Source organism: Corvus moneduloides, chromosome 3 (assembly GCF_009650955.1).
Source record: "Corvus moneduloides isolate bCorMon1 chromosome 3, bCorMon1.pri, whole genome shotgun sequence".
Lineage (NCBI taxonomy): Eukaryota > Metazoa > Chordata > Aves > Passeriformes > Corvidae > Corvus > Corvus moneduloides.
Genome location: NC_045478.1, coordinates 107252740 through 107279102, shown reverse-complemented (window position 1 = coordinate 107279102; position 26363 = coordinate 107252740). Strand labels below are relative to the sequence as shown.

Here is a 26363-nt window from a genome sequence, read left to right as displayed (position 1 = left end):
CTGTTTCTCTCTGGTGCTTGACGTTCTGTCTGTCCCTCACAAACCCTAGCAGGAAGGAAGGAGAGGATGGCTTTGCGCCATTTTGTCCTTTTCTATGTGTTTATCTTCTCAAAGCCGCAGTCTTTTTCAGCTCAGTCACTGGGGCAGGTGTCTGATTAAGAGTCACTGCTTTTCTGCTGCTGGGAAAGTGTGCCACGGAGGTGAAGCAGATGTAGGGGGGGTGAGAAATCTGCATGACTTCTGTGACTTTGCCAGAGATTTCTAAAATGATCAATGTGCAATTAGTTTACCTCCAGATGCCTCAACTTCTAGTGCTAATGTGGAGAGTAAGGTGCTCTGTTGTATTGAAAGGATCTCGGAGCAGTCACTCCTCTGGGTCCACACAAGCAAGATCTTACACAATGGGCTACTGCTGGAACATCTGTGTGCCTACTGTTAACCTATTAACACTTTCTTGGCAGGTGCAGTTTCAACAAACCCTCAGTATTTTTTCAAAGTGCTAGATCACGACCCAAAAACCTATAATGTAGCAATTTCACTCATGCAAAAACACCCTGAGCATATGCAGGATGAAAAAAACCTGAAGATCGGCTTTTTCATCACCATGGTAAGCACAATCAGATATCATGTGAGCACTGTTGTTCTCTGTGTGGTTTATTTTACCTGTATGTGGGAGTGAAAGGCTGAATTGCCTTTTGGTCTGTAAAAAGTCAGTATGTGGCGTGAATTTCTGGTTGCCTTCTGTTGTAGAAACTCAGAGTAAAAATAGAATTAAGCAGGCTTAGTTCCTTTTATTCATGTCTTAAGGAACAAAGGTGGCACTTTTAGTTCTGTAGCATCCCAAAATAGCCTTGGGAAACTCAGGGAGTCCCCCAGCCAGAAGATGTGCCAGGGCAATATCCTGCATACCCAGCAGTACTGGTGACATGCCGTGCTGGCTGGGCACAAGGCATGACAGCCAGCACTAGCCACAGCCCTTGAGCAGCACTCCAGGTATAGCAGGGAAGCAGATGGTCTCTCATTCCCCAAAGTGGGTCTGTCGTGCTCATCCTCCTGTCTTCTATCTGAAGAGCCAGGTAAAAACATTTATGAAATACATGGGAGCCTTTGCCTGAGACCAGTGTAGAGGAAATCCACTCCGATACCTGGGACCTCCACTACAATTTCTCTGGTTTTTTTTTCTTGGTGACTGTCCAGAGAGGTGCCTTTTCAAGCTGTTCTCAGAGCACTACCAGGCTTACTTTTTATCAGCCTGTTACTGAAAGCACAGGTGCTAGTGTGGATGGATGCTAGCCTTTCCCAAAGTGTTTTTGTTGTTGGCTGATGAGTGTGGGAGGCTATTGTTCTTAACCCAAAGACTAAAAGGGAGGCAGGGATTGCTATAACCCTAATTTCACATTCTTCTAATTACTGGAGAGGTTTGCCCTAGTCCCAGGCTTTAAATAATTGATGCCGTAAGTTTAACAGCTCCTCGTAAAGGAAGAGCATGGCTTTGTAGCTCATAAAAAAAATGTGTCTGAGAAATAAAAAAGTGTCATTAAAAGATCATCCCTCCAGCAAGTGGAGTCACTATCCCTTTATGAGGATATCCTCTGTCCTGTGCAGGTATCAAGCCTGCAGGACTCTGTGGGGCTAGCTGTGCCACTCAGAAAGAGCTGCTGCTCCTGGTAAATGGGGAATTGCTCCTTCCAGCATCCCCAAAAGTCACCAGACATGGAGGCCCCTGTGTGCTCTTGCACGATGCTCATCCACCTTGATTAGCTACCCATTTTAACAGAAATGACATTCACTGGGAGGTGATGATATAGGTCTTGGGTCCCTCAAAAAAAGAGATTATTTAATCAGAAAGCAGTCTAGGAGACAGATTTTCTCTATTCTTGTTTTATATTTTAAGTTTTTCCTCCCATCCAGTTAATGCTCAGGTGTGTTTTCTCTGTCTTGGTATGAGATGGATCAAGGATGGATGGACCTCGATGAGTTTGTCAAGACTGGATGACATGGCCTCTGTGGGCTGTCAGCCCATAGCTCACCTCAGGCTGGCTTTGGGCTCAGGTCACTTGGGCTTCTGTCCTTAGGGGTGATCTACACAGGAGCTGAAAGGCGGGGCCAGAACAGAGCATTACTGGAGGCACCAGGATTACTGTGGAGCCCCTGGACAGTGAGGGCAAGGGAACAGTTATGCTGCTCTGTCACACCACAGCTTTTATCAATATAACCATACTGGTGCACATTCACACAGAGGACTATACAGAAAACATTCCCTCATAGACACACATTAAGTATTTTAATATGAGAGCTGCTCTACCAGCTCCTCACAGCCAGCCTGGTGTCCTGTCCAGGTAGCAGCAAAAGCCAAGTTCAGGAGCTAAAACCTGTAGGTGTGAGTGCCATTCCCTCAGTTTATTCCCCAGTGTTCACCCTCAGAGCCTGAGAGCATCTTTGGGTAGAAGTTTACAAGGGGTTGCTTTGCACAAGGAGAGTGCAGTTGGCAAGATTCATGTGGCTTCACTCTTCCCCCCTGATCTGCTCTCACTGCTGTGATTCATTATCAGCAGCATCCATTGCTCGGTACCTTTTGAGATGCATCAAATTGTTGCTGTGAAGTAAGAGGAGTATTATCCCTCGATAATAAAGGATGAGAGGAGAATGCAGTGCAGGCAAGGATGCAAACCAGAATGGACGTATCTGATAGCTCTAGGAAGCCTTTGATTAAATATAGACTTGGAACACTAATACATGGCTGTGAGGGAAGTTTAATGTTGTGTGATAGAGCTGAGAAATGTATAGAGGCTGATTCTTATCTCACACCGATTTTGATTCCATTGAGATATTAATCTGCTTCTGCTTTTTACCACAAGGAATGTGGAATAAGGCTCAAAAGTGGGGAAAAAAAAGTATTACACCATTTATTTCTTTGCAGCACTGTCCATTTCTATCTGCTCAAGATCTGACCCATAATACTCGGCAGTCTGTGTACCTCCCAGCCGTCTGTAACAGTAGTCATCCTGGTTTTTTTTTCCCTTCCAAAATAGCAGTTTTATGTTATTGTCTCCCAAAGGCATGGCTCATAAATAACTCTGCCACGCTGTAGAACCATTCTAAATGGAATTTATACACGCTGATATATTTTGGGGAATATGTTAAGGAAGGGTTTTTTATTATGCTATCTTTACATGTCATCATAGTAATAGCTGTTGCATTATATTTGTTTCATCTCAGCAGAAAAATACTGGAATAACAGATGAAAGATCAGAATACTCCATTTTCTTGTGACACTTGCTGGTTTGGATTGTGATTCTTGAAGCATTGTCATCTGGATGACATGCTTAGAGGGCTCTCTGACCCCTCTGAGTCACAGAAGATCTCAGGGAATTTTTTAGTAAGAGCACTCATCCTTGATTCCTTCATGAACTCCAGTCTGCTTAATGTTAATTGAAGTTCTCTGCAAATCTACTTACATTCATTTTGCCTTCTGTTTCTTTCAGTTCCTCCACCACTGAGCAACTTTGATATGTCCTTGAGAAAAGTCTGTCCCCCTGGATGGGCTTTTCAGGCCACTGGGGGGGGCCGAGGCGTGATAGATGCAGTGTGTATTCAGAGAGGTGTGGGAATGCGAGGCTGCTGTGAGTGTGCTTGCTGATTTACTCTGGCTCCTAACAGGAAGGGAAGATAGCTGGCTATATTTTTCTTTCAGGAGAACTCCAGACTTCTGAAACAAATTTTTATCCGGACTCGGGATGTGACCAGCTACTTTACCTTGAGCCCAGGAACCTATGCCATTGTTCCTGCTGGAGCAGAGGAGCAAGAATTCGAATTTCTCTTACGAATTTTCATAAAGAATCAAGACTACGCTGAGTAAGATGATATGCACTCCTTAAAAGCCCCAGACTCACAGTGTGCCAGGAATGAACTATTTAATGTCAAGCTAACTGATGTGGCAATTTGCTTTCAGTGTGTCCTTGGAGGGGGTGGGAAGGCACAGAGGAGTGTAAAACAGCATGTTGAGGGGGATCAGGTGCACAAGGGTGGCCACTGCAGAGCAGGGCAGGAACTCATCTGCAGCCACCAAGGGTCTCAGCTTTGGTACAAAGAGCCACACAAGGGAGCAGTAATTGTGAGATATGTCCTCTACCACTGATTGTGGGGACATTTCTCTTTGCTGAAGGGAGGACTGGGAGCTTGTTTTCCTTAATTCTTAACAGCTGTTTGGTAGTTTCTTATGTTCTGCTGGCTGGATGCCAGATGGATTATGTCCCATTCTGCTCGGAGTGGGACGTGGAGAAGCCAAGAGCAGTGAAAGGCCTTGATCCTTTCACTCCATAGACAGGCTGGCAGGGCTCCCTGTAGGTGTGAGAGTGGCCTTGAAGATAAGTTTAGTGGAAAAATGGTATCTGAGTTCATGCAAAGGCAGCTATTACCACACACACGTTCACATTACCACGTGAATACCTGGGTGTGGTTTACTCCAGATAAGCAAGCCCCAGCATTCAGCCTCACCAAATGACCTGCAAGCATCAGCTGTGCAGTGCCTTCCCTTCAGCAGGCTTTTTAGAGGATGTGATTGCAGCTCTTACCTCACTGGCCCATATCTTACTAATGAGATTGCTTTCTAGGCTTTGGCCCCTGGCAAAAATAGCCCAGAACCAAGTGAGGCAACTCCTGAGTTATGGAAAGCAAACACAAAGAGTCCGTGCTGTGGGCTGGACTGCCGTCAGCAGGATGAGTCATGTGTGAGACAGCTCAGCCCTGGAAGTGAGCTTTTCAGGAGAGCCTCTGGCTCTCACAGACCTTCCTGAGCTAGGCCAAGTGTGGAGATGACCTTCCAGTGGGTCTTTGCAGCACTTACCTATACAGATGTTACAAAAATAGAACCTAGCTTGTCTGATTGCTCTACCGAAAGCAAAACTCAAGTACTGAATGTGGCTGCTAAGTGTGTCTTAGGAATGGTGACCCTGGCCCAGTTTCAGGCAGTCTGCAGGCATTTAGAAGATGTTGCCTTTTAATAGCCCAGATGCTATTTTTATTCCTGACTGTTAAGCTGGGCAAAGAGAAAGGAGGTGAAAAATTTCTGTGTCTCAAGGCAGGGCAGCCCTGTCTTCTGCATGGTGAGGTTAGTCCTGGCATGCTCAGCTACCCTTTCTCTGCTGCTGGTGCCAACAGAGCTGGCTTGGGGAAGGCAGGGGCCCCAGAGCAGCCAGAGACTCAGACCTGTCTGTGCCTGTTTGCACTGAGAGACCCAGGACTGGTGCAGCAGCCTTGTCTGAACTGGGCCAGGCTGGGCCATGGGTGCTGAGCCTGTTGTGGGGCCATGGGCTGGGTGAGTGCTGCTGCTGGTGCCTGGCTTCCTCCACAGCTGCAAATCAGTGCTCTGGAAAGGCCTCTTTTCTCCCAGTTTGATTCTTGTAACTCTTTTCTAGGAACTCAAACTCCCTGACTGACCCAGTGCCTCCTATGGTAAGAGTCTGAAAACTGGTGTAGATTCTGGTGGTGGTGAATGGTTCCCAGAGAGCTGATCATTTGGTCACCTCTACTGGTCATCTCTACTCTACACCTCTTCTTCATCTGATCTTTTCTCCCTTTACCACCCACTACAGTCCCAGAGTCTGACTCTGGCACCCTGCAACCTTGCTGGGAGGGTAGGACACCTCTCTGGAGAGATGGGAGTGGCAACAAAGCCCTTCCTCTTCTCATATGTCTTTTTTAGAGCCTGATTTTTAAGGAAACAGGTCTTATGCAGTCCCTTTGTCAGTCTGTCTGTGTGTCCTTTTCACCTCATGATCTTTAACACTTTGAGAAACCAAATATAGGAGGGGAGAGAGCACTTAAAAGGTTCTAAAGTCTTTCAATGTCTGTAAAATGGGTATATATCCGTGGGGGAGAAAGAGGGAAATTTAATTCCTGTAAATGGGGTTGGACATGCCTTCCCCATGGGAATGATTTCATTTAAGTTCTTGTACCCTATAAAGCCCAGGAATCCATAGGGATGAGACTCAAATCAGATTTCTTTTGATTTTCATCAAGATATCTTCAGAGACAGAGACATAAAGCAAATTACACTTTGGAACTGGCTGCATCTCTAGTTCAACACACATTTTTGCCTGTCCAGCCCAGCTACCATGGGTTTTTTGACTTCTTGCTGTGAGCTGTGTATATTTCCAGGGCTGGTCCAGTCCCTGCTGGTCCCACCAGCAAAACCCTGCCACTGAGAGGCTGCTATTTACAGCCTTCAAAGACACAGGTCATTGAAGCTAGAGGTGTGAAGCTGCTTCAGGGGAACAGAAAACAGTCCTTTCCCTGTGATTCGTTTTCCAGCACACAACTAAGCCCCATTAGAGGGGTAGTGTAAATGGTGGCTCACTATCTCTTTCCACTGACAAGCTGTCAGTCTACTTGGCTGTTGTCCTTAGCAAGTGTTTTGACTTTGATGAATTGTGGTTTCTGCTCTTGATCAGGTATTTGGGCTTCTTTGGTATGAAATATCTCACACAGAGATAAAGGCATTGGGTCTTGGGCTTAGATTATTTTTTTTTAAACTTTTTAATGTTAAGGATAATTCCCCTTAGTGCCTGGTGGACCTTTTCCACTAGAGGGTTGAAAAAAATCACTTAACTATTGAATTGCAATTGCTTAGGTATAGTCAAGTCTGCCTTGGGGTTGAGAAGGTACAAGAGAAAGGAAAAGCCAACTCCTGCTCTATTTTCTTGGTTCACATGAATCTTCACATGCCCTGAGCCAGTGGTACCAACCAGGGTCCAGCAATAAGGATCAGGCTTTGTATCTCTATATTCATGTATTGACTTGCTGAATTCCACCCTGGATGTGTTCTGTCATCTTCCTTAGGCCTTGAACTGCTCCTTCCTAGTTGTGCTAACTGCTAACATCCAAAATATGCTTCTTTCTTCATTGCAGTAGCTGTTGCTCGCTCCTAGTCCACTTTATTTTGGGGGTGTGAAAACTGCAGCCCGTGCTGTACATTCCCTGCCCCTCCAAAGTGCTGTTTGGATCAGCAGACTTTTGCCTCCAGTTGTTTTGTAGCTGAATTATTTATGTCTGCACTTTGTCTTTGATGCAGGATGCACCAAGATGGAACCAGGACAGCTCCTATAAGGCTCTTTTCCTGAAATACGCTGAGCAGGTACCCTCTCTAAAACATCTTGTTGAAAAAAATAATAAAAAAACCACAAGTGGACTTGCAAAAAGAAAAACTGATCTATGATGCTGATACAAATCCATTTAGAATTTTTTTTTTTGGAAATGTAGCTCCATCCTCAAGTGGATACCCTGAAAATGGTATTGATTGACCTGCCAAAACCCCCAGAAAAATGGGACATTCAGCTGGGATAGATTGTCTAGTGCCATATATCAGTGGAATATTGGAGATTTATGGTTGTGCTGGTGATGGGCTTGCATGTGTACTTTTCTTTTTTTTTTTTTTTTTCCTTGCTTTGGTTTGTTTATTTGCTGAAAGCAATTAGAAAGCCCTGGGTAGTTCCCCCCTCTCATCAGCATCACTTTCCATTTGCCTTCTCAGCACTTGGAAACCAGACATCAGTCAGCGTTTGAGTAATTGATTCCTGCTCTTTCAGAGCCAAGCTCTGTGTTCACAGGAGATGCTTTTAATGGTTTAATAAACTGTTATAAAGAACTCCTTGACTTAGTCAAGAGGAAAAAAATCACTGTCAAAAGTCTCTGCACAATGGACCTCTTGCAGTTAATGGTTATATCAATGTGTGACGGTGAAAATGAGCACGGGCTGCCACGCTGAGTGTCCCGGGGCTCTCTCGGGAGGGAGGCGGCCGGGATCGCTGATGGGATCGCTCCGAGGGAAGCAGGCAGCAGTGCCTGCGCTCCCAGCCTGCTCACACAGCTGCCTGCTGGGCTTGCCCATCCACAGCTCCCCAGCTCGGGGCTGGTGGAGTCCCATCCCTGCTGGACAAACCCCATGGGGATGGCAGTGCCTGTAACTCCCCTGCAGTTGTAGGGGAGGACCAGGAGTGGGCTGGCAGCGTGGAGGGCTTTGTTATGTTCCCATGGGGATGCTGCTGCTCCTTTGATATATAAGCAGAGGTTCTTGGCTGCCACAGTGCCAGAGAAAAGAAGTTTTGGGCAAAAGTGACACAGGAGAAAACTTTATGCTCACAGACCTCTCTTTGTGTTTTATTTTTCATTAGGGCTCAACTATTGATGCCTCGCAGCTGCAACAACTCCTTAATGAAGTGATCTTGCAAGGTAAAGCTTTTACAGCCCAACTAATGTTTTTGGTGCTTCCCTATCCTTAGACTAGAGTAAATTAGGCACAGGATTTAGTGATGTCCTGATGGTCCTTTAAAAATCCTCATTGTGGCTTACTGCACAGGGGGATCAGAGCATGAGAGGGGCACAGCTGGAGGGCTGGAGCCAACTCAGCCATGCACAAGGCTTAAAGTGCTCTTAGGACTTGATAATTCAGCATAAGTGGCCTTTCTTTCACTGTTGTTTCCCTTATCCTTATTTCAAGAGGGAAGAGTTTCCGTCCGGGCAGGGAGGTGGGCAGGGACTGTGCAGAGTGAGCCCAAGCAGGACACCTGTCCTTGGGGAAGGTAGAGATGTCTGAGATGTGCGGATTCCCTCAGCTTGGCACAGAGCCCTTGCTGCTGTTCAAGAACCTGAACCAGAGCTGGGGCTTTTCAGCTGTGTGAGCCTTCAGCCTGGTGTCCTCCTTCCCTCAGAACAGTGTCCTGATGCCTGTCACAGCCCTTGCTCTCACTAATTCCTTCTGTTTTGTCAATCCTTGCAGATGAGATGACCAGCCTGGGTGGGAGATTCACCTTTGATTCATGCAGAAGCATTTTAGCCCTGATGGATGTATCCTTTCAGCAGAAGCAATAAACTTCCCTGGTGCTGCCCATCCTTGCCTTGAGTTATGGCTGAGCTGAGCATCCGTGTGTGAGAACCTGCAAGTAAATATCAGCCCCAGTCCCCAATAAATAACTGTCTGTGCAGGACTTTGCTGTGCATGCCCTGGCTCTGGTGTGTCTGCTGAAAGGTGAGGGTCAACCTTCTGCTGCCAGCTGACTCTTTGCTCTCTCATTTTGCCTTCTCTGGGGCTTGGCTAAGCTTCACCTTTGTGTGGGGGTCTAAGGCAGAGCAGAGACAAGGAGGCAGGACAGAGTTTAGGCATAGCTTAGCTGTTCTGTGTTGGCTGCACCATGCTGGCCTGGGGTGGCACCTGAGTAGGCTGCCAGCAATGCTGGTGTCAGGGGCAGAAACACTGTCACTGCTGAATCCCAGGCACTTGCCCGGCAGGCCATTCCAGTATATCTTTCCAGTGTATCTTTCCTATTTAGCTGAATCACTCAGTCCTTTTACTGTTAACAAGACAACATGAGAAGTACATTTCTGGCCACTGTAGAACAAGAGGGCTCCTTGATGAAAACATTCATTCTCCCTCGTGTGGCTTTCCCCCTTGCTTGCTCATTGTCTTTTTTCCTCCATGCCTAGAAAAACCTTTGAGACATTTTCAGACCTTTAAAAACTGCCAGAGAATGAATAAAAATGACCAGAAGTCACTCTCTCTTTCCAGCTTTCAGCATCTAGCTATCAAAAGAGACATTTCCCCCTTTGCAAAGCCTGTCCTGGGATAAATGGGCACTGTGAATGCATGGCACGTGCAAAGAGCTGACAAAGCCTCTGCTCTGCTATAACTCAGGATGGATTTTTAATTCTCTGGCCTGCAGATAATCCATGTACAGTGTGACCTATCCTGGCCTGCAAAGCCAGGATCAGCTTTTTTCACTCAGGTTCCACAACAGTAGCACTTGTCTGCTTGTATTTCACTGGTGATGAGTTTTGCTTTCAGGGAGTTTTCACCATCCTACATTAGGGTGGGAGCTTTGGGTCTGCCCAAGACTCCTGGGTGGAGTGTGGAGGGGAGCAGGCACACTGACACAGCCCTTCATGCATTCCTGGGGAATGTCTGCTGACACCCCTGGGGTCCTGTGCATGGCTCAGAGGCTGCTGCTGCCTTTTGACAGAAGGCATCAGGATCATCTCGTGCTCTTGGCTCCTCAGTGCTTGTTCTCCTGGAGGATCCAGTAAGAGCAGATCCTGTGGTGCCCCATGCAGAGGCAAGGCCGTGGGGCCATGTTCATTCATAGGAGTGTCTGTGCTCCAGGGCTAAATGTCACTGCAGCTTCCCTTCTGGTTAAAGGCACCTTAGAAATAGAAACCTTTTGTGGTTTGTGAGCCACAGGCATGAGCAGCTGTACAATGAGACAAAGAAGGTGGATTTAAACACAACTGAGAGCAGAAAAACTCAACACAAAGTAACAGAAGAGGCAGCATCCTCGGGAACAAAGACAGCCAGGTTTAGCTCTCACTAAGTGCTCGATTCTTAACTAAATGCACAGCTCAACTCGAACGGGAGACTCACCCTGCAGGAGTTCGGGAGCCTCTGGCAGAGTCTCACGAAGTACACGGTACGGGGCGGTGGATCTCTCTTGGCTGTGGGTGGATCTCTCTTGGCTGTGGGTGGATCTCTCTTGGCTGTGGGTGCTGGGCACGCTGTGGGTTCTGTACCCTGGGGTTTTCCAGCAGCAGGGAGCAGATGCTCCGTGCTCTCAGAGCGCTGCGGGGGGGAGTGTTGCAAAGGCTGCTTGCTTAGCGGGTCAGAGGTCCCTCCTCACACGCTAGGGAGGCAGCGGTGTGTGTAAAGTGCTCCAAATGAGCAGCCCAGGCTTTTCCAGCCCAGGGAACATTGAGGGGAAAGGTAGGAAGGCCAATTAGGCTCAGAATTTGATGGAAATCGCGGTGTCTGTGCCACCACTGGCATTTTTGTAGGTTTTTTTTTTTTTTTAAACAAACTTTCTACGCTGAAATGACTTCTTGAACAGAGTCTGAAAAATGTCATTTCCTCATTGCTGCAGTTTCTAGTGGAAATGTATAGGAGCTGATGAAAGCTTTGGGAGAAATGTCTCTGTTCTGGGACAAGCACTAGGTCTGGAAGCAGTGAGCATGGTGTTTAGGGTCCCATCTAAATTCACAGCCAGGGCATGCATGGCAGCTTCTGTCATGGCCCTTCTCCCTCCAGCTTGGTGCGGGATGGGTGCAGGAAGGTTTCCCGAGCACTCACATTTGGGTGGGCTCCAATTTTTTTCAGCCCTCTTGAGATGGTCTGAAGCCACCTAGGACACAGAGTGCCAGTTCCCTAGACACAATGCTCTTCCTACTGACAGCACCTCAAGTGTGGCTTGTGCTGTCTTAGGAAAGATGATCCCACACCATTCTGGGTATGAGGGACTCTTGGCTTAATCTGCGTATTATAGACAACGTCTTTTTGTCAATGAAGTTGATTATTCTCATTGCTTTCTCACACACATAAGCCATGGAGAGTGAGCAAAAAGGCTTCTTCCCACCCAAATCTGTGGGATTTCTTTCACAGTAACATTCTCTCAGAGCCTTCTGAAAATGGGTCTCCCTCGTCACGGCCTCCCCATCTCACCTGTTAAACTTCCTCGCAGCGTGTTTGTTAAGGGAGGAGAACATACGTAACTGCTTGTGGTAGTAAGTGTGGGGAATGCTGGTAAGGGCTTGAAATCTGTCTTTGCACTGTATTTTAGGATATCTTCAGCAAGGAAGACAGAAACCATTCTGGATTTCTTGATGTTGCTGAACTGAAGAGTGCGATACAGGCAGCAGGTACGCCCAGAGGTGCCAAGCAGCTCCCTTTCTTGTCCCTGTGGCAGTGAAGGAAAGGATGAAAAAGGAAGAGGGGAAAAAAAAAAAAGAGCTTTAGGGAGAAAGTGGGTTGGATTTCACAGAAATGCCAGTTAGATCACAGCTCTGCTCAGAGGTCTGTGTTGGGGAGCCAGCAGAGAGATGCAGAGAAGTGCAGCACTGGCCAGACTAGCTTATCCATATTCTCTCTAGGTCATGGATGAAATACCCAGTAGAGGAAAGGAGCAAGGAAGAATGGAAGGAAGAGTCGCCCCAGTTCCTGCAGTTTCTCTCCAGGGCAGCGACTAAATCTAGAAGGGAAAGCCACACTGACAGGCATTTATTTAGTTTGCACTGACCTCTGTTGGCTACTGAGCGCTGAAACTCTCAGTGAGTGCGCGTTAGCGAAGCACTTCAGCTGGGTCGTCTCAACAGAGACTTTGTGCATGAAATACATCTCTGACCCAGCGATCCCCTTTTAACTGTACAGTAGAGAGGCTCTCATTTGGCTCCCTGGAGCTCGGAGGGGTGCTGTCCCAGGAGGAGGCTGGTGCAGGATTCCTATCCCTGGAAGCCATCAGCTGGGGGGATGCATGCGTAATTTTTTTGCTGCTGAGAGCTGGGCAGAGCATCAGCATCTGCCTGAGGAGCGCAGAACTGATGAGCCAAATGTCAAAGGAGAAGTTGCCAGGGCCATTCTGTGAGAAAGATGCTGAAAAGTGGGAGGAAATTGTGCATGGAAAAGTCCTGTCAGCCAAAACAATGCAGCTGTTTGAAGGGATAAAAAGACAGTGTTAAATGGCAAATTCAATACATGTTTGGCTACAAGCCGTTCTGAGTGGAGAAGAAAATTATAAGCTCATTCTTGCTGCCCTGTGAGCCAGACAGCTGTGCTTGAATCTGGTTTGGCAATGGGATGATCCCTGCCCTGGCTTCTAAGTAGGAACCTCAGAAGGCATTTAGGAGCTTGGTGCTACCTCTGGGAATGGTATTAATCTATCTAAATACAGCTCCTAGCCAGTTGTTCCCTGAAGTGTTCAGTGCTTTCCCCAACAAAACACTGCAGTGTGTGCCTAATTTTCACTGTTTTCCTAATGTTTCCAATAACAATGACGGGTCAGAGTAAAGCACACCAGCTGCATTAACAGCAGTGCTGCCCTGAAATGCAGCAGCACTGGCCTGATGTGTTTACAAAGTCCTCTGTGGCAACAGTAAATGATTAAAATTAATTTTTATAGATAGGGAAACGTCAAGTCTGTATTTTAAAGCTTGGCTAAAAACAGAGGGAGGAATCCAGCAGATAAAAGGTTTGGGGAGCAGTCTTACAAATCAGCTGAAAAGTCTTGTGAAAAGGGAGGACTGACCATTCAGTCTGCTTGATGAGGTTAATTGAGAGACATTGCCGGGTGAGCAGATTTCAGAACAAGTATATCCCAGACTGACCAGGCCAAATTGTTGGTGTTTTACTTGTGTAAGACATGATTATAGCATCCCATAAGCAATGTTTGCTAGAATCTGCTCTCTGGAGAGAGCTTGATTGAATTTCCACTGTCTTCAAAAGGTTAAAAATAGAATTCATTGCTCACTGCTACAGTGGTTTAAAACCAGAATCACAGAAGACATTTCATTAATTAGATTTATTTCTAATTACTATCTTTTTCTCCTATGAAAAGAATATAAAATCAGGTTTACCTCAATTTGAAATGTATCTTAAGCCCAAATGTATTTCCATTGTTTAATTATTCAGCACTGCGTACCTGCTTCCTGCTGGAGACCTCCAACTAGGCTCATGCAACCAGAGTTTGTCAATGTTGGTACTGAACAACTTCCATTGGCTCCCTCTCTCCCTACACAGGTGTAGAGAAGCCATTTCTTTTATTTCTGCTTTTTCAACTAATTTAGCTCCGTGATGAGTTCATTTAAAACGGAAAAGTTTAGACCTGGTTGAAAAAGCAGGAAAGTTACTTCACATCCAGCTGAGCTACTAAAACCTGGAGTGAGCAAATGAGACTTTTCTGAAGTCTCAGAGAAGGCATTAAACTAAAGCTATCAGTCCAGCTCTCTGCAGAAAATTTTCCTTTTGTTTCGCAAATCAGCTTTTAGTGCAAAATATATTTAAATTATTCCTCTTACACAGCCAGCACATTCAGGGTAGTTTTATTTAACTAATAAAAGAATCATTCTAAAAAGCAATTTTTGTTCATTCAGTTGAATACCAATTTCCATCCAAACAGACTGTGACACAAATACTGAATTATCAGCTAATAAAAAAGAAATGCACCCTTCACCATTTTCTAATAGAAGAGAAAATGTAAAAATTAAGAATCCCAGGCATGCTATGCAGCATCTGCCTCTTTAGCAGAAAGAGCCAGTGGTGTTGTGCTACGCTCACACTTTTACAGTTATGAGCCAAAGAAAATCGCCCTTTCTTATAGAAAATAAAAGCTAAAAAGGCAAAGCGAGATAACACTAGATTAGTTAGCTCAGTGTTTGCTGCTTGCTGACTTAAGCCACAATGGGAGTCAGTGAGTAAGACAGCTTCGTTTTTCCATTACCCTACCCCGACTCCTAGGCACGAAGCTGGGGAATGGCTGTCCAGGAATGCGTGCCAGGGCGGGGGGCTGAGCATGCCCCCAGCTTGTTGGCAGGGTGCAGGAGGCCCTCAGAGCCTTTGCATCCCTCCCAGCACGTCCCTGTCCTCTTCCCTCGGCAGGTCTGGCCGCCACGGCGCAGCTGCTGCGCCTGATGATGCTGCGCTACGGCGATGCTGCCGGCAGGGTTGGCTTCTCGGACTTCGTGTGCTGCATGCTGCGCCTCGACACCATGACCCGTGAGTGCCAGCACCCACCAGGGCACGTGGCAGCAGGGTGGCCTGCAAGCCAGGCTGAGAGCAGCGGCAGGGGACAAGGGACACGACGCAAAACACAATAATACGCGTCTAACAGCGTCTCTTGGAAGTGACAAACCTCCCCCAAGTCCAGGTGTGGCCTTTGGGCAGCCTGTTTGCCAGGAGCCGGGTTTATCTCCTGCCCGCTGGAGCAACTGGCTGCTAGAGAGCAGTTTAGTGTTCAGTGAAGTTGTCTCAGTTTTTCGGTAAGGAGAAAGCCCAGTATCCTCTGTGGATAAACAAACCCGTGCCCTGTGTTGCATCCACCTATTGCCTGGCACTTGCAAGGAAGGAGTGTCTGTAAATGAGCTTTTGCCTGACTGGAAATGAAATTCTGTTTTACGAAATCGTAGTTTTTGCTGCTCTAATAATAAGCATTTTGACTGGAGTCTGGTAGTTAAAAGAAGCCAGCAACTGTGACCCCTGTGCTAGAAAATCGCTTCAGCAATTTATTCCGTCTTTGGAATGAGCTGGGTTTCAGCAGTGCGTGGAAACGAGTGTTCATTTTCTCCCATGTGTTTTTAGCACTGATGTTTAATGGGCTAATAGTGGTCAGCAGATCTGCTTGGATGACACTGCCTAAAATCCCATTTCAAGGGAGTGCAGCAGAAGCAGCTCTGAAAGTGGTGTAAAATCAGAGCGTGTCCCGATTTTAATGCTTTCATTTAAAAAAAAAAACTTGTAAACACCCATTTGTCATGATTATACATGTCACTTGCTGTAGATGAAAGTTCTTATGCCTAAATTAGTGCCATAGTATTTTTTTTTTTCATTTAAAAAAGATCCTTTTACATTTTAAGTGCCAATGTAAAGACAAATCCTTTGCATCCATGCGGAAAGGAGCCTCTGAAAGTTTCATTGCTGTCTGTAATGAGAATCTTAAAATGCTCTCCACTCTTTCAGTTACCACTTTACAGAGGGGTTAATGTGGAATACAGTTCTCAAACTTTTCAGATCATTGTGAATCAGTTTGTTAGAGGAGAGGATAAGGGTTCCAAGTGGGAATAAAAGGCAGTCAACCTTTATGATGATGTGAATGCAGCAGGGAAGATAAAATCTGTCCCATTAAATCATTACTCATCCTTTCAAGATAGCCAGAGATAGGACTCAAACCAAAAGCAGCAGCTTCTTTGCAAATTCTATTTAACTGGAGTTAATGAAGCAGTAAAGAGGCACTTACCTCTGCCCAGAGGAGGTAATTTCGGTGCTGCCATTTTTTCCTAAAAAGACTGCTGGGTGCAAGCCCAGCCCTGCAAACACAGCCTTGTCAAGGGACTGGGCACAACATGAGGATTTCCTTGTTCTGTGCCTTTCTTCAGAGCAGTGTAGGCTGGATGTGCTACCTTTCCTCTCTGCTCTGGGCCATACAGGTAGCTCTGGTGGCCTCCTAAGAGGCAGGTGAGCCCTGGTGCCCTCTTCCTACCCTCTCCCAGAAGCCTTTTTGCTAAGGCTGGGCAGGTTTTGAAACATTCATGATCTTAGAAAGTATTTTCCATTCAGGGTGGGAAACTCCAGGCTCCCAGAGAAATGTGTTACTCAAGGATAGACAGACTTAAATTTGTTTCAGCTTTTTATTACTGTTTATAACAGCACATTTCTAGGGAAAAAGTAATTTCTAAATAAATAAAAACCCTCAAAATACTGTGTTTTGAGTTTATCCAAACACTTGGGTTTGAAGACTTCTCCTAGACATGTTGCAATATAAATATGCACATAGAATAACAATATTTGAATGGATTTAAATTTTTTGATGGCAAAGTGTTCTGTCAAAAAAAACTTTCAGCAATGTTAATTTCAAACTCTAGCTGAATAACAGCAGCATCTGCATTTATATTCCCTGCAAAAAGCTTGCAAGGCATACTAATGACTTCAAGAGAATCACTTTCTTTAGGGCACACTGCGATCACTCGCTGCCAGGGAGGATGGAAAAGGACCAACAGGAAGTTTCCCTGTGGGAAGATGTGTTTCATTAGTTCACCGTGCTCCTGTCAGTCTTCAGGCAGGAAAACAATTGAAACAAATTATGAGAGGAGATGAAAGCAGCCACATTCAGCACTGCCTGTCCCTACACTTCTGCCAAATTCTGGCCCTGAAATTGGAATGCCTTCCCAGGCTGTGATCCGAGGCAGAAGAGGTACCCAGCACGGAAATGAGACGTGGCCAGGCAGGACACCTGAGCCAGGCAGAGCATCCCAGCACAGGGATTGCAGCTCTGCTCCTCAGCTGCCACGGCCTTATGTCTGCATTGCATTCTTGCTTCCTCCTCATGAAATAAGATTTTCTTTGTTCTGCCCCTAGATGCATTCCAAAACTTAGCAGAGGGTGGATCACAAATTCTGATGACGACAATGGAGGTAAGAACACACCTGCCTTCTCTTCTCTCCAGCTCCACAGTGGGACCACATGTTAGCAGAAGGGTGAAGTTGAAGATGATGAGTGATATATGTTGCTAGGGCTTTTGTCCTAGCAAACAGTGCTAAAGGTTTTGCCTGGCTGGAAGTACATCCTGTGTGGGAGGTGTTTCCCTGGTGTTCCCCGGCCCCACTTGTACACAGAGGTGGCCATCCATGGCCAAGGCACAGAGTCTTCCCTTCCTGACACCAGCCTGTCATTGCTGGAAACACTGCTCAAAGTGTCTTTGAGGAAGTGACAAAAAAAATATACATGCCCTCATTTCTTACTGCCCCATCTGTTAATCCTGAATTGCAAAACATTTGGTTTTAAGAAAGAAACAGCAGACAAATGCTTGCTGCTGCTGTTTGTCTTAAAAGCACAGCCTGAAGGATAGCTCACTGAATGGGGATACATCAGACTTTTTATCAGCTAGTCTGAAGCAAAAATCCTGCTGTGCTCCATAGTGATATGCCTGAGTACTGCATTTTATCAGTCTGGGGACTGTTATTTGACAACCCAGTGTTTAAAAGGATTTTTTAAAAAAGCCTTTTACAGTCTCGCCAGTTCCTGTTTACACTCTGTGGTTAGTGCAGAGCCTCATCGTTCATTAAATCTGTTTTGCACCAAGGGCAGAGCACAGCTGGCAAGCAGAGGACTTGAACCTATTTTATAGGGTAGTCTGTAGGGCAGCCAGGTTCCCAGGAGTTGCTATCCCTTCCACGTGCAATCAGGCAGGTGCCACCCTTTCCCAGCAACTGCTCCTACTGCAGCTGCTGCAATAATTTATCATGGAAAACAACATATGGAAAGTGTTTCTGGGTCTGAATTGTAATAAGGGAAAGAGGCAGTTCCAAAATCCCTTCCCTATCCCTGTGCAGTACAAAAGGACTACAGTCATTGGGTCACCCCTGTCCTGAGACACGTCTGAAGACTTGGTGTACCATCCTTATCTAAACGCACCTTTCCTTCTCCTTTTTCCAGTGGCTGACTCTTGTCATGTACACGTAAAGAGATGCAAGAGCTCATGGTAAGATACCTCCTCGGTGCTGACAAGAGAGGGTGGGGCCCTTAGAGTGGCCACAGTGAATGTGAGTGGGGCCCTTGCAGGAAGCTCAGCCTGGGGTTATGGGGGGTTTTCAGAGAAGGAGCTGTGAGAGGAAAAGGGGTGAGAGCTGCAGCATGAGAGGGGCTTCAAAGGGAATTGGACTTTGGGCTATTTTTTCTGGGGAATTGCTGATGACCTGACCAGTCAAGCAGACGACCAATGGCTCAGCTGAAACTTGTCCCCCCACCTGAGATAATAGATGAGTGAGCAGGACTTCTTTTTTGTTTTCTTCTGAGGGGTGCAATTATCTCTGCATATCTTACACAGCAGCAAATGTAAAGTCAAATAAAGGGTGGGTATACACAGTAACTTAGATTTCTTGGTCAATCTGATTTCACATTTTTAACTGAATTATGTGATTTAGTTTACATTTGAACAGCAGTCCCAACCTTGTGCTTCTTTTGATGTTTGCTCACTTTATGTCACACTTAGAGAGGGACTTCCTTCCTCTAGACTTTCTGATTTTGCTGCTTGGTTCTCCTGAAAGACTCTGCCCTTTTCTGCAAAACTTGTGCTGTTTATACACCAAGAACCATCTCAGCCATCGTGCTTCTGCTAACCCTTTGGGATGCCACTGTTCCAGCTGCAGTGTTAGAGTGTTAGTGCTGGTCCCAGACATTTCTCACTGAGGAGAAAACAGGGATGAAACCCAATCCTTAGAGAAAACGTGCAGTGGAGGGGTGGTTGACCCCAGGAATTTGTGGACCATCCTTGGGCAAAGTTGGACACTTTCCTTGTCAGCCTGGTCCAAAAATGGAGTAAAAAACCCAAACCCTTGACATTCTTTGAAATCCATGAACTGCATCCAGATAAGCCTTCCTATAGACAGGAATTACAATAATAAATAAATCAGGAACAGCATCTCTGGTATTCACACCCTGTTTCTGAAGGCAGTTTGCTCTGGATGCCAGCTTTGGTGAGAAGTTGGAAGGGGCAATGTATAACGGGGGTTTAAATTACACTCCCCAAGGGAGAAAGCATGGTAGGTTCAGAGCCAAGGCAGGGATGGCTCCATGTCTTTCACCTTGACTCCAGGATAACATTTATACCCAGCTGCTCCTCTCTCTTGGCTCCTGGTTACATCCAGTGTGTCCAGCTGTGGCAGGAGCTGGGCTTCAGCACTCAGCACTGTGATGCTTTCACCCCTCTGAGCTCTGCTTGCAAACAGTGGTTTGTTTGAAAGTCTGCCCTTTGCATTCAGAGCTGTGGACAGTGCAAACCTGCATTTTGATGTGTGGAAACAGAATATTCACAACAACTGCACCCAGCACTTGCACTGTAGACTATCATTAGGTAAATATGAGAAAGACCTTGCCTTTGGAGATGAAGTTGCTTAAATTATTGCTTGCAAATTATATTCATAGTCTATTTAGTCTTTTTTTTTTTTCATGAATCATTCATAAACTGATCATAACTTCTGGGAATATATAATTAATCATAATTTTCACTTACCAGTTTGGAATGAAATCCTGCCTGTAGGGTGTTTGTAAGCAGTTCACTTGAGCAAATTAGCAGACACTTGCAGCTGGAGCCTGGGCAGTCATGGCACAAGACCCTCAGAGGACCAGAACTGTTTAAACTGGAGCCTAACAAACTGTGATTGATATGGGAAAACACACTTGGCATTCGCTGAAGAAATTCTCTTGGCAAAAATATTCCCATTAGTGATCCCTAAAGGCTGACATGAAGCTGGCTGTGTTCTGAGTCTCTTTACCTCTGTTTTAGGTGACTTTTCTTCCTCCTCAGTAGAACAGTGCCCAAGGCCATCCCATACAAAAGCCATCCACGGAGTTCTTGAAAAACCACTGTGAAGGAGTGAAGCCAGGTGTCCTTCTGCTTGGTGGTACTCAGATGTTGTGATGAAGAGTCCTTTCCAGGCAAACTGGAGGTGCCTTGGAGAGAGAAGAATTGCTAATGAAAGCGCTCCATGGACAAGCTGGTAGTACTTAATGGTCTGGGCAAGCTGGAAATGTTGACTGTAATCTCCTCTTGTCTTCCTGTAAATAGTACAGAAGCCAGGAACAGCTCCATTAACTCCATTGTGAAAAAGAACAGATCCCTGCCTTTTGTGTGAAAGGAGTGTATAAGATGTAGGTTACAAAAAAAATTAAGACACACTTTTATTTGAATTATTCCTTAATTTTCTTGTGTGCCATTAATAAGTGCCAGAAAATGATTGAAGAAATTAGTCATAATTCATAAATAACACCCGAAGCTTTTTGATTCTCTTTATAATTTTTATTAATAAATTAGAAAAAAAAAAAAGTCTGGAGCATTTTTGAGTTCATCAACTATAGGGATTCCATTTTATTTGCTACAGCAGTGGGGTGGCATATTAGAGATATAGAACAGATTGTTCAGTGCTTTTTTCTGACTTCCTGAATCTATATTGGGGCTGTCTGGGAATAGACAGGTTTATCTGAACTGCATTCTCTTCCTCTGTCCTGATGTCTTTAAAAATGTAAGGCTTCTTCAGACATAATTCCTGCTCAAAAATTTAACTTAAACCTGGAAAATAACTGAAACCTTTCTGTACCCACACATGAACTTCATTTTCATAGTTTTTTATCATGGCAATAACAGCAAATTTAGTGATTTATTCCACTCAGCTATTGAAAAAAAAAAATCTTTGAAGAGTCTGTGAAAATGCCAGAAAAGAAGGATGCAAATGTCGATGGATGAAAGAAATCCAGGGTTGCCATGGCAATATAATTCACACCGTGCCTCACCCAGACCCTCTGCACAAGTTTCCATTGAGGCATCCACATGCTAGCAACAGATTTACCCCACTTGGCAGGGAGATGTTGCACACTGGAGCAACAACTACATCACAAGGTAAAGAAGAGACCCAGATCTTTGTTATCATGAGCTCAGTCTGTGTCAGTGTCTCATTCAGCAACTTGGAGAGCACTACTCATGTAGGTAGGTCCTAGGCAAGAGGGGCCACTGAACTCACTCTTCCACTGAAAATGAGAGGAAGGGGAAATCAGTAAAATTAGACTATTTTAATATTTTTTCAGTAATTTTTGAACAAACTGATTCCTTCTCCAAAGTGAGACTTACACATTCCACCTGAAATCATTAATCACTAATTAAGCCCTCTGCAAATGTTGGCAAAGAGAGAAGATAAAAAGGGGACCGTGGCAAAATAAATATGCTTTGCTAAAAAGGTTTATTAGTAGAACCATTTCAGAGAACGGTTTATGTAGCTTAGCCTGGGAATTCAAAAAGGGTAATTGAAAAACTTGAAGTACTTCTGGATGGTTTCCACCACACAGTTCAGGGGTGCTTGAGATGGCTCAGACCTGCTGGGAACAAGCTCTTTGTAGCTACAGAGAAGTAATCTCTGTTAAAGTTGCAAAATTCAGTTCAAGTCGACTGGTTTAAATATATTCTTGTTGTGTGAAAGCCTCATCTATAAAAATACCAAGCCATTAAGATCAATCTTAAAAATCTTAATTTGCAGCCAATGTATTACTTCTCCTTTTGTTGCGATGTGTAATTGCCTTTCTGTGGAAGGCAATTCTGCCTGTCAGGAGGCAAAGATCCTTGCCTCATAACTCAGTCTGGCCACAGACTGAAATGTCTCCTCTTCATTAAAAAGCAGGCACAGACACCAGGCACCCCAGGTGAGAAACATCAGCGACCCATGGGTTGTCTCCCCGTGAGCAGCTGCTGGGGATGATGCTCTGGGGGGTGTCCCCAGGCACGGAGCCCCTGCAGAGCCCACCTTCAGCTCCATCCCACCAGCCCTTCACCCAGCCATGTGTGCTCTGTGCACACCAGCACTCTCAGGAACCCACCCATGTCCCCCCTGGGTTTGCAGGCTGGTGCCTGCAGGCTGATCCTGCACTGGGGCAGAGTAATAACTCACTGCTGTCAAGCTGAGCATGGCTGCCTGTCTGTGGCATTGGAAGAATTGGTATTCCACTTGATTTATACCTCCAACCAAGCTAATTAAGCAACAATTCAGGAAGAATCCATCATTGTGACAGACTTGTTGATTAACCATCGCACAAGCAAAGTCAAGGGTGTTTGGTAGCCGGAAAAAAAAGGGTCAATAAGGGAGAAAAGCAATGATTTGGCCATAATACAGCAGTGACTATTATTACCAAAAGCAACAAGAAGCTTAATACATTTCACAAATACAGGGGCCAACACTGAAAACAAAGGCTGCTCAGATCAGTGGGGTGTTAGATACAGAGAGAAAACTTTCTCATCTGTGCATGATTAGGCTGTGAAGGCCAACTTTGTGGGCATGGTGCCTCTATTAAAATCTTTGTGTCCCTTCAACTGTGTTTGCCAGCACTGAAATGTGAGTTCAGGCCCCATGAGGTTTCTGGCACTTGTGAAGGCTCTGAGATTCATCCAACTATGATAGTATCATCTCTAATTTTTTTGATTAAAATCAGTTCCTGGTCCTGAGGGACACAAGTCTGAAAAGCCCTAAGAGAATCTGCTGTTAGAAATTGAAGAGAAGGACCTCAAACAAATGCTCTATTTTTAAATCTTCATGAGGCTAAAGCCCTTGAGAGGGTAAGAAGCAGGCTGAAGCAGATGAGATTAGTGATGCTGAACTCCCTAGCACAGGAGATGGGATATAGAGCTGATGAAATTAGGTAGGATCTAAGCCAACCATTAGCATTAGAAGGACTTTGGTGCAGAAGTGGTGACAGCTGACCCTGCAAGCATAATCTCTGGATGTAATCTTGAAGCCCTGCTGTTTGCTGCCCTCCTCCTGAGACCCAAAGGCCCCATGTCTTACATCTGCCTGGCAAAGGCTGTGCCCACATCATGCCAATATGGACAGAAGAGGAAGTTCTCACATGTCTTATCTACAGGGTCTGTTTCCTGAGCATGCAGCCTGGATCAAGGCTTTCCCAAGCACCTTGGAGGCTGTGGTTTGATGCCCATGCCTCAGTGAATACATCCTGCTGTTGTGGCATGGGAGACTGGGGGTGTCCATGGCCAGTTTTGGGGTAACTGAACCTCCCTCTCCACCTTTTGCTGCGCCTCAGGTTTCTCACAGAGGAACTGCTGCTTCAATTTATACAGAATAACTATAACATTTTTCAAGCTACAAAAAAGGCTCATTATTCCATAACCACGTGCATGGCTAGAGAGGGGAGGGCTGGCTTTGACTCTGGCTGTGGGCAGCCCACTGGCCTGTGCACTTTATGGTGTGCACTAATGATTTTTATTTTTGTTTCTTAATGCAATGCATTTCTCAAAGCAGGGAACAGCCACAGCAAATGCCCTGAGCATGGGCTGCAGACCCACAGGCCTCTCTCAAGCAAGGGTGCAGCAGCGAGGGACTGGTATTCCAGTGGAGGAATACCAACATGGAGGGGTGCCTGGGAATGCTCAGCTCTTGCTGCTACCCTCAGCCAGATGGTGGCCCTTTCTCAGAAGAGCTGCTTGTACTTCTCTGAGTAGGAGGCAATGGAAGTTCTGTCAGGAGAGACTCCTCCCCATGCTCAGGTGGCTCAGCAGGAGCACAGACAAATGCTGGGATCACTTCTGTGGTGGGCGGTGCCAGCTCTATTTGGCACTATGGAGCTTAGCCTCAGCACCTGTCTTTAGGATCTCCTTGCTGCAGGGCTGCAGCTCAAACATTTCACTCTTACCTGGCAGTTCCGTACACGAAACACCTGGACCTGCAATTCCTGGCCACGCTCCTTGCACCTGGTCCCACCCTGCAATAGCTGCACGGTTCCAGCCCTGGGGAGGGGGATGCCCGGGCAGTCCCAAAGCGCAGCAGCCTCTTCAGAGCAGGTTTCCCAACGCCCCCACCAGCCTGGCCATTGCTACCCTGTGTCCCTGCCTCCAGCTGTGCCGGGGCTGGGTGTCCCCAGCCCGCTGTGGCTCTGGGGTCCATTTCTGCTGCCTGGCAGTGACATCTAGAGGCTCCCTGGCCTGAGCTTGTCTCACTGCTCGCAGCACACGGCAGGCAGAAACCTGTTCCTCACAAAGCCCCTGGGAAGGGCTTGAAGTATTGCAAGACTTAAATCCAGGTCCTTCCCTTGCCCTTCCCTCCCTAAACCACCATGGGAAGGATCTTTGTTGTAGCACCTCAAGAAAATTTGGCATTATTTCTGGGATACCAAAGGTCTGGGAGAGCCAGCCCATGTCCCTTCCCCGAGAGAAAAACTGGTCCACGTAAGGCTGGTGCAGGTTAAATAATACATACAGCTTTCCACTTGAGGAAATATTATTTCCTTGCTTTACATGGCATCCATTAGATTTGATGGCATCCACCATCAAAGGCAAAGCTGCCACAGAAATACCTCTGTATCGTGGCTGGCTGTGCGAGATGAAAGATTATTGTGCAAACAGTACTATGCATTTAAAAGCAATGCATTCAAGAAAAGGGGAGGAAATAGATCATCTCCATATGCTGAATTATTCAGCCAGATGATGAATGCATCTCCTGAAGCTTTCCCAGGGTTTGAACTGAAATACCTACTGTGGAGAGAGGGAGGGAATACTATTGCCTATATGAAAGGTACTTGGCATTCGATAGAATGTGTATTCTCTAGGGTGATATCCCATAGGCATTTTGAGTCAGCAGAGCAGATTGCAAAAGTTCTTCTAACCTGAAATCAGGGAAAAAGCAGCTTAGTGGAGTAGAGCTTCCTCACAATAAAAATTTGCAGGAATATTGCAGTGAAAAGTGGGAGGAATGGCTCTTGCCCATCCTGTGTCTTATATCCACCCTCCTGTCCTCTTTCCTTGTTTTGTCTGCCTGATGCCAAGGAGCTGGGCTGTAGTGATGGCTCCCAGCTCCATGCAGGGAGAAATGCTGAGACAAGGTGGGAAGCACAGCTGTGGGGTGAATCTTCTCCATCATCCTTGGATTTCGTGGCCGAAAACCCCTTCTCCTTATCTCTGAGGGACACAAGTTACATCTCCATCCATGGAGCAGGAAGGTGCTTTGCTTACCGACGGTGTGTATGATTTGAAGGACCTAAACACAGTCATTAACCTGTAGAAATGTTAATGTGTCTAGTTGTTTGGATTTTGGGTTTTTGGGTTTTTTTTCAAACCGGCATTCCACATGCTCTAGAAGTCAGAGGTGATAGGAGATGTGAAATGAAATTGTCAGGCTTTGATTTTACTGGATTGCAAGAAGAATGGTTAAAAGAAAATTGCAGTTGTGAGTGCCAGATTTTTCTTCTTCTGATACTTTTTTTATTTCTCCTAGACACTGGCATAAAACCTTTCCTTTTCATTATTATATCAGATGAAACCAAGGGATTTTTTCCCCATTAGAAAAAAATTAACAGTTTCAAGCTTTCAGGGTAGTCAGTAATGGCCAGCACAATGTTTAATCAAATTTAGAAGACGAATTGGACACCTGACCCATGGCTTCCAGATATCATTGGTTCCCACTGAGGTCCCTTGGACAAAGCCTTCCACATCAGGCTGAAGATATTAGGAAGCCAAAAGGAGCAATGTGCTGTGGTGAACCTGGGCATTTTCCTCTGGGCCTTGGTTGCCAGGCAGAATTCTCACTAAAGGCAGCAGAGGGGAATTCTGAATTCTAAGTGGCCTTTGTAACACTCAGCATTGCAAACTCCTAATTTGGGTGTTGGCTCTGGCCCGGGAAGGGGTTGACATCATTCCTCCTTCCCGAAAGGAGGCGTGAGAAACTCCCTGAACTTTGATGGGGCAGGAGGATACTCCATGGCCTGGCTGGAATAAAGAACGAGGAGCAGTGAATATGAAGTTGGGCATGGATGGGCCTGAGTACAGGGAAGCAAAGGCAAACTCAGAAGTTTCCTGGTGGAAGCACCAACCCCTCCAGCAAGTGCCTGTGCCAGAGGTGACTGCAGAGATGCTCTGGGGGGGTTTCTGTGTTTTACTGCCCTGGAACAAAATCACGGGGCCTGGGAAAGTCACCGCAGGCAAGCTAAGAGATCTCAGCATACTCCTGCATGTGGACCTGGGTCACCACATCCATGGGAAAGTCTGTTTCCTGCAGGCTCTGACAGGGATAACCTGGAGGGCTTACAAAGCCCGTGTCCCTCCAGGCACTGACAGACAGCTCACCTGACAGCTCCATGCTAACAGATGCTGGGAAACAGCACTTCTGGCTCAGCTCTTGGAGCAGGCGATGGATCCAGCTCTCCTTCTTAATGTTTGCTTCATGTGAACAAGTCTTAGGAAAGGCAGACATCTGTAATCACTCAGCTCTGCTGCTGAGACGTGAAGGCATGGCCTTGCAGGCACTTCTTAGACAGCAGGCTGGGTTTAAAGCCAAATTCAGAATATGCGATAGAA

At 46.0% G+C, this 26363-nt stretch overlaps 1 protein-coding gene across 2 annotated transcripts in view; it reads left to right on the top strand.

The window, feature by feature from the left end:
- CAPN13 (calpain 13) overlaps positions 1 to 20350 on the top strand; it is a 49741-nt gene extending 29391 nt beyond the window's left edge. For both annotated transcript variants that reach the window (XM_032103248.1, XM_032103247.1), the window contains 12 exons: positions 462 to 607; positions 3695 to 3855; positions 5418 to 5454; positions 7073 to 7135; positions 8172 to 8229; positions 8777 to 8844; positions 10389 to 10457; positions 11598 to 11676; positions 14408 to 14524; positions 16880 to 16935; positions 17957 to 18002; positions 19806 to 20350. In XM_032103248.1, the coding sequence (XP_031959139.1) occupies positions 462 to 607; positions 3695 to 3855; positions 5418 to 5454; positions 7073 to 7135; positions 8172 to 8229; positions 8777 to 8844; positions 10389 to 10457; positions 11598 to 11676; positions 14408 to 14524; positions 16880 to 16935; positions 17957 to 17983 (881 nt within the window). In that variant the 3' untranslated portion in view covers positions 17984 to 18002; positions 19806 to 20350. The remainder of the gene's footprint in view (positions 1 to 461; positions 608 to 3694; positions 3856 to 5417; positions 5455 to 7072; positions 7136 to 8171; positions 8230 to 8776; positions 8845 to 10388; positions 10458 to 11597; positions 11677 to 14407; positions 14525 to 16879; positions 16936 to 17956; positions 18003 to 19805) is intronic.
- The last annotated feature ends 6013 nt before the right edge of the window (positions 20351 to 26363 follow it).